The 13,089-nt window shown below is 35.2% G+C and overlaps 1 protein-coding gene across 1 annotated transcript; it reads left to right on the forward strand.

Annotated features, from left to right (window-relative positions):
• The first annotated feature begins 10,851 nt into the window (after positions 1-10,851).
• LOC134756663 (endogenous retrovirus group K member 19 Rec protein) lies at positions 10,852-12,521 on the forward strand. The gene is given in 2 exon segments (XM_063695040.1): positions 10,852-11,623; positions 11,626-12,521. Coding segments are annotated over 2 exon segments (318 nt in total). The 5' UTR covers positions 10,852-11,443; the 3' UTR covers positions 11,764-12,521.
• Positions 12,522-13,089: the final 568 nt, after the last annotated feature.

A 13,089-nucleotide genomic window follows, 5' to 3' on the forward strand; every position in this document is an offset into this window, starting at 1 on the left:
TAACATTTCTAGCTTGAGGATTTTAAATACCTGTTATAGTATCACATAGGCATGTTTTCTTAATATTTATTACAGAAGCATCTAGAGTACTTGACAGTACTACAATGAGTTTAATAACACAAATACTAAGCTTCCAAAAAGAGACTTTAGGAGATGTTATATAAAAGAGTGACTTCTGAATTGATACAACATCAACCAAATTAAATATCACCTGCAGTTGAATCAAGTAATGCTTAAGAATTGTTGTTGAGATCCATGGTGTTAAAATAGTACATACTAATGTAAGTATAAACAAATTCACCAGAAAACTTTGGGCTGAGGGTCTTTGGCACTAAGAGCCCCTGAAAAATTAGGGTGATAACACATTTAAAATGGACACAATTTGCTAATGACATATTTAGTACTAGCTACACCTTTTTTATTATGTTTTGTATTTTCAAATAATATGTTGCTTTTGTTATTTGCGAATATAAATGGATTTTAAGGCAACTAAGATAACAGCACTAAAATGTCAGGTGAGCTGGACCCTAATCTCATTTCTGCCTCCGATAAATTATATGATTTTTAAATCTCTGAATCTTAGTTTCTTTATTTGCGTATTAAGGTTAAGACTCAATGATCTGGCCGGGCATGGTGGCTCACACCTGTAATCCCAGCACTTTGGGAGGCCAAGGCAGGCGGATCACTTGAGGTCAGGAGTTCAAGACCAGCCTGGCCAACATGGCAAAACCCCATCTCTACTAAAAATACAAAAATTATCCAGGCATGGTGGTGCATGCCTGTAATCCCAGCTACTCAAGAGGCTGAGGCAAGGGAATCGCCTGAACCCAGGAGGCAGAGGTTGCAGTGAGCCAAGATCATGCTACTGCACTCCAGCCTGGGTGACAGAGCAAGACTCTATCTCAAAAAAAAAAAAAAAAAAAAAAAGACTGAATGATCACTAACGTACTTCTAAGTTGTAAAGCCTAAGAAATTTATGATTGCAAATCTTGTCAAATGATAACATCAAAGTTGATAAAGAAATTGACTTCCTAGCTGTTTAGTACTAGTACTATACAACTGACAGTTTTTAAATATAGAACATCAGGAGCCAAGTTTATTTCCAGCTACAATGAAAGTGTACTTAAATACTTCCTATATATACTTTATATATTTTTTAAAAAAGCTTGAGTTTTAAAGTTTATGTTCATGAAAGATTTGTTCCATTTTTTTGTGAAAGTTTAAATGGTACTTACTGCATTATTTAATAATGAAACAGTTTCAGAATAGTCTAAAGAGCTTAAACCTTTTTTCTATTTTGAAGTCATCTAAAACATTTTCTAAGAATTTATCTTATAAATAAAAGTTAGAATTCATTTACTTCAGACCAAGCTTTTCCAACCTGAGGCCCGTGTGCCACATACCGCCCAGAATGACTTTGAATGTGGCCCAACACAAATTTGTAAACTTAATTAAAACATGAGATATTTTTTTTTTTGCAATTTTTTTTTTAATCTCAGCTATCGCTAGTGTTAGTATATTTTATGTGTGGCCCAAGACAGTTCTTCCAGTGTGGCCCAGGGAAGTCAAAAGATTGGACACCCTTGCTTTCGACCTTAAGTTTGGGGGCTTTTTTTTTTATCCTGTATATAAAGTAGGGCCATATAAACAAAAGGATGCTGAAAGATTTTAGGTATGTTTAAAACAGTATTATCTTACAGCAAATAATGTGATCTCAAAAGTCAAGGTGTTTTTCAGTAAGTGTATAGATATAAAGCAAAATGGTTCAATGTGGAGGTAACTTTTTATACTTGCAAGTCTTTAATTACTGGGTGGCCTTCCTCTACCTTGCCCTGAAATTTCTTCCATTATTAAGACAATACGTGCACAGAGAATGCAAAAGTATTTTAATCTGAGACAAAGTACAAAATTAAATCTGCTTCTAAAATTATAGTACATTTCAGAGGTTTATAGAAATAATTTTTGTATTCTCAGTATAGTTACTCAGTATTGGTACAGTTAATCTGAAATTGGCTCTACTTTTCCAAACCCATTTATATATAAATAACCATTACAGCCTATAGTGATCCCATGTTTGCCAGAATCTTTCTAAATTCAAAATACAGTCATGTGTCACATAACGAAGTTTCAGTTGCCTCTGAACTACATATACAAAGGGGTCCCATAAGATTATAGTACCTGTATTTTTACCTTACCTTTTCTATGTTTAGATGCACAAATACCATTGTGTCATAATTGCCTGCAGTATTCAGTACAGTAACATGCTGTACAGGTTTGCAGCCTAGGAAAATAGGTTATTTCATATATTTCATATAGTGGTAGATGGTAGGCTTTACCATCTAGGTTTATGTAACTGTGATGTTCACACAACTGAAATCACCTAACAATGTGTTTCTCAGAACATATCCCTTAGTTAAGCAGTGCATGACTGAAGTTACATTGTGAATTTTACCTTATTTTTGCACAGATGGTATATCAGATGCTGTAAGCCCATCATACATGGACTGATATAAATTGTATAATGGTACAATATATTTCTAATGTGTATTATTCAGCGCTGACCGTTAAGTGATTCAGAATGTGATAGCAGTGAGATTACAGGATCAGATCATTAAGAAAGCATTGCATCTATCAGGTTTTAACACATAAAGTGGACAAAGGGAACTTAACGGCAGACGTTCATACAGATAATTAGTAGAATTATTATATGAGTTCTCTTCTTGTTCTGGGTAGTTAACTTTGCATAAAGAACTTTCAGAATCACAGAAGAGATTTCTACCTAAGTATAAGACTGTGATGCTGATACATATATATATCCACATACACTATTATGTTAATGCTTCTAGGTACTTAGCACACCATTCATATCATATGAACTCAGGTATATGTTGTAATAAATTCATTTCAAGGCATACCAGATGAGAGGATAAACTCCCAAAATCTTGTGTTTTGGGTTTTTGTCTGTTTTTAAGCATATATCTTACTGATGATAGGTGTTCTCTGAGAATAAAGATAACACTTTACTTTTCAATTAGTAGAAATTACTAGAAGCTGAACTCTAACTAGAATCTGACAACATCTGCAAAATTTTATAGTACTTTAGAAACAAACTCAAATGAAATAATAGTACAAAATGTATTTTCACATTTTCTCCTTTTAATGTATTTTTTGATTGTTACTCTTTGTTAATGTCGAAAGAAGAGAAAAGGAGATTCGTTTTTCATTAATTTCATTAATGTGTGCTTTGCCACATGTACAGCATTTGTATTGGGCACTATAGATAGCATGAACTATATGACAGTTTAAGACATGGTCTCAGCCTGATTTGAGTATACATGTTAGAATGAGAAAATCACAACTATATAAGGCAGAACTAGTAAGTTCCTGACCATTAACAAAGATGCCTTTTCAATTAGACTTTCCAGTATTTTACATTCAGTTTCATTGAGTTTTTTTTTTAATAAAGATTTTCTTTGTGAAGATAATATGATGGACATTTTTCAGACAAAGGTGGTTATTTTGTACTCAGTCCCCAGAGGCATACATTTCTGTTACAGCTGATCTGGTTTTCAAACAGATACATGTAAAATTAACTAGTCCTTATGGGACTTAAGCATCAGGACTTAGTTTCCTGATTCCTATGTAGTTAGCCTTGTATTATAAACCAAAAGACAATGAAATACTAACTACTTTTTTTTGCCCATTAATCTCTAGGGTGTTTTCAAAGGACCATATATCAGCTTCATTCCAAATGTGTTTCATTTCACCTGTGACTCCTTTAAACTATATTTTTATGTAAGTCTTAGGAAACTGTATATTTCAGTGACAAAGATCATCAATATGACTTAAGAATTTTTTTATGTTACCATATTTAACTGATGATTATGTATTTTGAATTACCTTGTTTTTACAGCATGTATGGAAATATATCAAAGAATGTATAATTAAAAGTATTTAAAACCTCTCAAGTTAGAAGTATAGTATATAATATAGTAATTATATGGATCACTTCATGATTGTGCATTATTGTATATATTGGACATATTTCACTTAAAAGAGAAATGTAATGTGTGAGAAGTAGAATCCAATGTGTTAGGAATCTTCATTCGTGAATTTTTACACGGTGCTGAATAGGTACTGAAAGTAAAAATTTTAGTAACTAAATCTGCCAGGTGCAATCACATGTGCCTGTAGTTCCAGGTATTCTGGATTCAAAGGCGGGAGGATCACTTGGTCCCAGGAGTTTGAGCCTGCAGTGCACTGTGATTGCATCTGTGACCAGCCACTGCACTCCAACCTGGGCACATAGTTGAGACCTTATCTCTTTAAAAAAAAAGCAGGGAAGGGGATGATTAAATCTTCTTTGATAAATTGATTTTGAGAATATTTCATTGAAAAACTAGATAATTTGTGGAGATACATTGTCAGTTGTATACAGACTAATTAACTACATTGGTGATTCACTCCATGGACCATTTTCTTCAGATATGTTGGGAATTATTATCTATTCCTACACTTATTGCACTAATGACTCACCTTAGAAGGAAAAGAAAAATTTTAGTTTACTTTAAAAAATTTTTTTTGATTGAATAGATAATTGTGTATATTTGTGGTTAATTATTATTTTACACTCCAGACCTATTTCTACCCCTGTAGGGAAGAAACTTAATCACTGATATCGTCAGCCTGTCAGATACCACTGATATCTTCAGTCTAGTTTTAAGAAAAACTAGGACTAAGAAGAAGTATATAATCAAGTTCAAGCTAATCATGGCCATTTTTAAATTACTTGGTCTTTTTTAATACTTTTTCCCAGAGCAACCTTCTAAATGGAAGGGCAAAGCCTCAACTATCTAAAATGCAGCTTTTAAGGACTCTTAGATGTATGATATGCCTTATGTACAGGAGATTCCATCTATACCTTGACATCCACACCACTCCCACCCCTGTTCTCTCTTCCAAGAAGGTTTTTGGCAGCAAATAGTTCTCTTTAATTATTATATTTAAATATTTGTATATATTTAATTCACATTAGGGATAACAACTAAGAAAATTATTTAATTGGCAGGTTTATTAGGTAGTTGTCGATTGATGACATGTATAACAGTCCAAATGGTATGATAGGTGAAGCCAATGCAGTGGCACATGCCTGTAATCCCAGCACTTTGGGATTGCTTGAGCCCAAGAGTTCGAGGTTGCAGTGAGCCATGATTGCATCACTGCACTCCAGCCTGGGTGACAGTGTGAGACTCCATCTCAAGAAAAAAAAAAAATTTGTATAAAGGGTGAAGGTTTACCCTTTATTAAAAAAACGAAAGCAGAATCAATATTAGAAGAGACAGAAGTATTAACACATATGAGTTGTCTATAAGAAGATGAGAAAAAGTGAACTACCACCTCATAATGTTTAAAAGGCTGTGGGGGGATTCACAGGAACATAGTTCTATAGCATGCTAATGATTATATACCTCTGTGTTCATATACAGCATGCTACTGTACAAAAATAATACTATCTAAAAATACAGGAATGCAAGGAACAAGTGGATATCATTTAAAGAATCAGTTCTCTTGATAATCCATTTGCACAAAATCAAAGGTTTCTTCTGGGCAAGTACATAAATGTACTTTTCACTCTTTACATATGAGTGTCATTGCATGTAAAAGAAAGGGAGAATCTCAAAGACTTCTATAGCTAGAGATAACAAAATATTCTTGATATTGAATAATCATGTTGAATGCCTTTTAAATCACTCTGAATGCATTAATGTAAAATATAACACTTTTAAAAGGTAGCACAGTTCCCTTCCACACAGAGTTAGCTGACCTCCCTATTTCAAAATTGCGGAATATGACTCGCCAGAGAGGCATTTGGCAATTAATTTCAATCAACTATCGCTAATAAGGGATAAACTACAATAAAATCCTAAAAATTAAGAGCCAAATATTCCTTGTTCAGATGTCATCCCCCCCCCAGTTTGATTATGTAATCTGTACAATTATACGAAGAAATACAAGATTAAATAAGGTGAACTTCTGTTGAAGAGAGAATACCAGATAGTGTACTTCTTTTGCTGATTTTTTAGAAATACTGAGTTTGAATTTTCAAAGGAAAGAATTTTAGCATAGGATAGCCATACCAAAGTGCTTTGTCGTTTCAGCAAGCACCCTGAAATTTTTCATGTTAAACTAGAAGTGCTATGAAAGTACAGTGTAGAATATAATTTTTATTACGTTTAGAAAAGTATACTTATTGTCATTTTTAATCTTTTTACTGAATAGTTAAATGTTCCAAAAATGATTTTCAGAGCATTACTGGACATTTTAATTAAAAAGAATTAGTATGAGGAGATAGAGACAATGGTAACTATCTACTGCTACTCCCTGCCCCCAGCAAAAAAAGTGCCATTCAGGGAGTAAGAAACAGCAAAAGTAGAATTTAAGTTTTCCTGAATGGATTTAACCTGTTAGCATTTAAAAATAGTATTTTGTGGTCAGTCATCTTAAGCTTGTCTCTATTTTATCTATATTTACATAGTTTTTATTAGAAATAACACCCATTAAAATTTAACAGAAACTTTGTATGCTGCCTAGAACGCTAACTAGTTTATTGGAAGTCAAATAAAAATATAATTTTTTTAAGGTTTCAATAAGATTCTTAAATGTATAATGTAATGTATTACTGCTCATTCTTAAACAGAATTGCCTACTGCTAACAGTTTTGAAAAGACTGTCCATCTTTTTCATCTCTTCCCTTTGATAGTTGAAGATCAGAAGACCAAACATAAAATTCACTGTCAGAACTTGTCCAGAGGCAAACAGTAAAAGCATAGGAAAAATATTAAAGTGAGCCAATAGGATTTCAGAGGCCTAGATAACAAACTTAAGGGCGGCTAACAGGTTTATACTTGCACCTACATTTTTATATCTGGCTTAATTGCATAAGTAAATGAGAATCAACATACTTGACTGTAGAAATGAGAATGAGCCCTCTATGAGAAACAGAACAATATTTTGGATTTGTTTTGCAATGGTTTTTACATGGAAATTTTGGCCACAGTTTTAAGTGAAATATATTTTTCTTTTTCAAAATGGGAGCTTGTATAGTGACTTATTAACATCTAAAAGTGTAAAACCAAATTTCAAAGAGGTAGATTGAGAGATATGTTTGATTAATTCCTCTGGTGAAACAAAATAGCTTTTCATAGATCTTTACTAAACTTTTTAAACAGCTTTAAGGTATATTTGACACAATAAACTATACATATTCAAAGTGTACAATTTGGTGTTTGACAAATATATTTATTGTGAAATCGTAACAAGATAGAATCTACATATTCATCCCTCCCAAAAGATGCTCCTTTGTAATCCTTTCCTCCCCAAACACCAACCAGACAAGCACTGGTCACCATAGATTAGTTTATAGTTTTTTAATGGTTTTATATAAATGGAATCATATAATATGTACTTTTCATTTTACTTTTACTCAGCATAATTATTTGGAGATGTATCTATGTTATTGCAGATATCAGTACATTCCTGTAAATTGCTTAGTAGTAGTATTTTGTATGGATCTGACACTGTCCATTCACTTGTTGATGGACTTGTGTTGTTTCCAATTTGGAGCTACCACAAATAAAGTTAATATGAATATTCACATACAAATCTTTGTATGAACATATGGTTTCATTTCTTTTGGGTAAATTACAGGAGTGGAATGTCTGATTCATATGTTTTAAGTTTTTAAGAAATTTCTAGTGTTCTACAAAGTGGTTGTGCTATTTTATATTCCCAGTGGCAGTTTGTAAGAGTTCCAGGCTGGGTGCAGTGGCTCACGCCTGTAATCTCAGCACTTTGGGAGGCCAAGGTGAGTGGATCACATGAAGCCAGGAGTTCGAGACCCGCCTGGCCAACATGGCAAAACCCCATCTCTACCAAAAATACAAAAAATTAGCCAAGTGTGGTGGTGCACCTGTAATCCCAGCTACTCCGGGTGTGGCTGAGGCACAGCAATTGAATTAGGAGGTGGAGATTGCAGTGAGACAAGATTGCACCACTGCACTCCAGCCTGAGCAACAGAGTGAGACCCTGTGTCAAAAAAAGTTCCAATTGTTCCACACCCTCAGTGGATGTGGTCAGTTTTAATTTAGATCTGTAATCCATTGGGGTTAAATTTTGTATGTAATCAAAGTTTGGATCAAAGTTCACTTTTTTCCTTGTGGTAAAAATCCAGTTGTTCTAAAACCATTTGTTGAAAGGACTATCCTACATTATCTTTGCACCTTTGTCAAAAACCAACTGATTATCAGTCAATGGTGCTTTGTTTTTTTAATTCTGTTTTGATTCATTTTTCTATTTGTCCATCTTTACACTAACACCATACTGTCTTAATGGCTACAACTTTATAATAATTAAGTCTTGAAATCTGACAGAATGAGTCCTCAACTTTCTTAATCTTTTTCAGAGTGACTTTGGCTATTCTAGATTCTTTGCATTTCAGTGTACATTTTAGAATCAGCTATTGATTTCTACCAAAAGAAACTGCAGGAATTTTTATTGAGTTTGCATTAAATCTGTAGATCAGATTTATGGAGTTGACATCTGATGTAGTTTGGCTGTGTTGCCACCCAAAATCTCATCTTGAATTGTAATCTCCATAATCCCCACGTGTCAAGGGAGAGAACAGATGGAGGTAATTGAATAATGGGGCAGTTTCCTCCATGCTGTTCTTGTGATAGTGAGTGAGTTCTCGTGAGCTCTGGTGGTTTTATAAGGGGCCCTTCCCTCATCGCTGGGCACTTCTCCTTCCTGCCGCCCTGTGAAGAAGGTTTCCCCTTTGCCGTCTGCCAGAATTGTAAGTTTCCTAAGGCCCCCAAGCCTTGCTGAACTGTGAGTCAATTAAATCTCTCCTTTATAAATTACCCAGTCTGAGGCAGTTCTTTATAGCAGTATGAAAACGGACTAATACAATGTCTTAATGTTAATATTGAGCCTTCTGACCCATATGTATATTCATGTATTTAGGTCTTTTAAAATCACTTCAGCAATAAATGGTTTTTTAAATTTCAGTTCACAATTGTTTGTTGTTAGTATATAGAAATACAGTTGACTTTTGCATTTTAATTTTATCATGCTACCTTGCTAAACTCACTTATTCTAGTAGCTTTTTTGTTGATTTCACAACATTGTCTTCTACATAGACAATCTCCTCTGTAAATGAAGATGATTTTCTTTCTTTCCAATCTGAATACATTTTATTTCTTTGTCTTATGTTATTGCATGAGTCAGCGAACTTATAGACAGTTTTATTCTTTATGCACTGTCTATACCTGCTTTCATGCTACAATGGCAGAGTTGAGTAGTTGCCACAGAGACTGACAGAAAAAGTTGGTCAAATTCTGCCGTACTGTGCTGGTGATGAGAGCAAACATTCTTGCCTTGTTTGTGATCTTAAGTGGAAAGCATTCAGTCTTGCATGATTAAGTAATGACGTTAGCTGTATATCATAAATGCACTGAGGAAGTTTTTTTTCTGTTCCTAGTTTACTGAGACTTAGTGGGGGGTTGCTTTGTATTTTGTTTTAATCAAGAATGGATTTTGGATTTTGTCAAATCTTTTTCTGAATCTATTGAGATGATCAAATGGCTTTTTTAAAAACGTATTAATATGGTGAAAACAGCCTGAATTCCTAGGATAAACCCCACTTGAGCCTGATACATTTTCTTTTTATATATTGTTGGATTTGATTTGATAAAACTTAGCGTACTTGTTTCTATGTTCATAATTGATGAATTAATCTGTAGTTTTTGTATCAGGATAATGCTATTGAAACCAGCTCAATAGTCCCATAGACAGTTATTTTTGATTAAACATAGAAATTGACCCTTCTGCTGTTAAAGCTTGAAATTTATATAGGTTGGTGCAAAAGTAATTGTCAACTTTTGATCAACCCAAAGAACCAGCTTATGGTTTCACTGATTTTTCTCTATAAATTTGCTGTTTCACTGATTTCCCCTCTGATCTTTATTTCTTTTCTTCTGCTTACGTGGGGTTTAATTTGCTTTTTGTTCCTTAACCTAGCAGTTGAGGTTATTGATTTGATCCTTTTTCTAAAATAGGCATTGAGTACTACAGAACCCCCAGCTAATTCCTCACAGCTAGATCCTCATGTTTACCCAGGTAGCTTATGTTTTTAATCAACATTACTCTACTTTTGACAGAAATAGCTTTGCTAATATTGAGAAACTTAAGGTTTAAGACAACCTGAAAAGAATAATCTGATTTTTCTAATAAGATTCTTTTTTAATGGCCAACATGAATGATACTTTAAGCATTTGAGTAGATTCTTTATATATGAATGGAGTATGAAATATTAAAATCTCACTAAAATAACAGATGCAATATAAACGTCAAGAACTGTAGGAGAAATTAATAAAGAGGTCTATTGAATTGCATAAAGAGTGTTTTTGTTGTAATACATGTTTCCTTTGACTTCACTGTTTAAAGTGATTCCATTAAACAAAAAAGATTCCCCTAAATATGTTGCTTTTATGTTGAAGCCACAGTAACTACTAACAAATCATTTAAAACCCTATAGAACTTTATAGGAGCTGAAATATTCAGTGGATGACCTCAGAAAAGATACAGATATATCATTATGTCTCATTTTTATTTTCAGGTGTTCAGATTAAAACACCTGAAATTGCTTTAAATTGGATATTAGAGCTCAAGAAATATTGAGACACATTTGACCACTTTTGTTTCCTTGGTTCATTTACTTGTCCACATACTGAAGACTACTGTAAAAACAGGGAAAACATTTTTAAATGACAACTTGTTCAAAATCTAAAGCTCTAGAAATTCAAGGAAAATAATAAGATGACATTTTGTTTTGCCTCAAGCCCTGAACACATGATTGGTATAATCATTTAGCTAATGTCAAACAACATAGTGTCTGGCAAGATTTTAGCTAGAGTCAACTATCAACTCTCCACAGCTTATCACTGAAATAACAAGCTTTGTGTGACCATATTAAAAATTATCAGTTTTACATTTGAAAGGCCCAGTGCCAACCTGGAAAAAATTGCTTGCATTGATGAGTAATAAATTCTACATTTTGCACATTCTCACAACTGCATGAATTCATTTCACAATGTTGGCAAATAATCTGAATTCTTGGTGGCACGGGTCCTCCGTACGCTGAGCGCCGGTCCCCTGGGCCCACTTTTCTTTCTCTATAGTTTGTGTCTCTTTCTTTTCTCAGTCTCTCATCCCACCCGACTAGAAACACCCACAGGTGTGCAGGGGCAGGCCACCCCTTCATCTGGTGCCCAACGTGGGTGCTTTTCTCTAGGATGAAGGTACGCTCGAGCATGATCATTGAGGACAAGTCGACGAGATTCCCGAGTACGTCTACAGTCAGCCTTGCGACATTTGAAGTTCTACAATGAACCCGTCGGAGATGCAAAGAAAAGCACCTCCACGGAGACGGAGACACCGCAATCGAGCGCCATCGACTCACAAGATGAACAGAATGGTGATGTCAGAAGAACAGAGGAAGTTGCCATCCACCAAGAAGGCGGAGCCGCCGACATGGGCACAATTAAAGAAGCTGACACAGTTAGCTAAAAAAAAAGCCTAGAGAACACAAAGGTGACACAAACTCCAGAGAACATGCTGCTTGCAGCTTTGAAGACTGTATCAACAGTGTCTGCAGGTGTACCCAGCAGCTCCGAAGAGACAGCGAGCATCGAGAACGAGCCATGATGACAACGGTGGTTTTGTCGAAAAGAAGGGGGAAATGTGGGGAAAAGAAAGAGATATCAGACTGTTACTGTGTCTATGTAGAAAGAAGTAAACATAAGAGACTCCATTTTGTTCTGTACCAAGTAAAATTTTGTCTTGAGATGCTGTTAATCTGTAACCCTACCCCCAACCCTGTGCTCGCAGAAACATGTGCTGTGTCAAGGTTTAATGGATTTAGGGCTGTGCAGGATGTGCTTTGTTAAACAAATGCTTGAAGGCAGTATGCTCGTTAAAAGTCATCACCACTCCCTAATCTCAAGTACCCAGGGACACAAAACACAGTGGAAGGCCGCAGGGACCTCTGCCTAGGAAAGCCAGGTATTGTCCAAGATTTCTCCCCATGTGATAGTCTGAAATATGGCCTCCTGGGAAGGAAAAGACCTGACTGTCCCCAAGCCCGACACCCGTAAAGGGTCTGTGCTGAGGAGGATTAGTAAAAGAGGAAGACATCTGTCTCCTGCTCATCCCCTGGGCAATGGAATGTCTCTGTGTAAAACCCGATTGTATATTCCATCTACTGAGATAGGAGAAAACCGCCTTAGGGCTGGAGGTGAGACATGCTGGCAGCAATATTGCTCTTTAATGCACCGAGATGTTTATGTATGTGCGCATCAAAGCACAGCCCCTTTTTCTTAACCTTGTTTATGACACAGAGACATTTGTTCACTTGTTTTCCTGCTGACCCTGTCCCCGCTATTACCCTACTGTCCTGCCACATCCCCCTCTCCGAGATGGTAGAGATAATGATCAATAAATACTGAGGGAACTCAGAGACCGGTGCCGGCGCGGGTCCTCCCTATGCTGAGCACCGGTCCCCTGGGCCCACTTTTCTTTCTCTATTAAAAAAAGAATCTGAATTCTTAACTGTAGTATACATACGTATTTCTCTTCCACGCAGGTATTAAAAACACATTGTCTGCTTCTCAGAGAGTTATAGTTGAGTTACTGCACTGTCTTTTTGACAGTAGTTTTAAGGTTTGGAACGTATTGGAGTTGCTTGAAAAGATTCATTATCCTGCTTTATTAATGTAACCCCAGTGGGCTGAACCATTTGTATTCAGATACATGGGGAAATATGTAGTCTACTTTAAAACTGTTTTTCCACTGAAAAAAAAGAATTTTGTTAAATGAGGGGAAAAAAATAGGTAAATAATTGCAAAGTCAGTGTTTTCTGTTGGACTGTAGTAAATTATGGATGTTACTGGTACTTACTGAAGCATCAAAGTTATTTTAAAAAGAGAGACAAGCACAGAAGGCATGCCAGTACTCCTACTGCTTAATTTCAAC

The sequence above is a fragment of the Gorilla gorilla genome, chromosome 11 (assembly GCF_029281585.2).
Source record: "Gorilla gorilla gorilla isolate KB3781 chromosome 11, NHGRI_mGorGor1-v2.1_pri, whole genome shotgun sequence".
Lineage (NCBI taxonomy): Eukaryota > Metazoa > Chordata > Mammalia > Primates > Hominidae > Gorilla > Gorilla gorilla.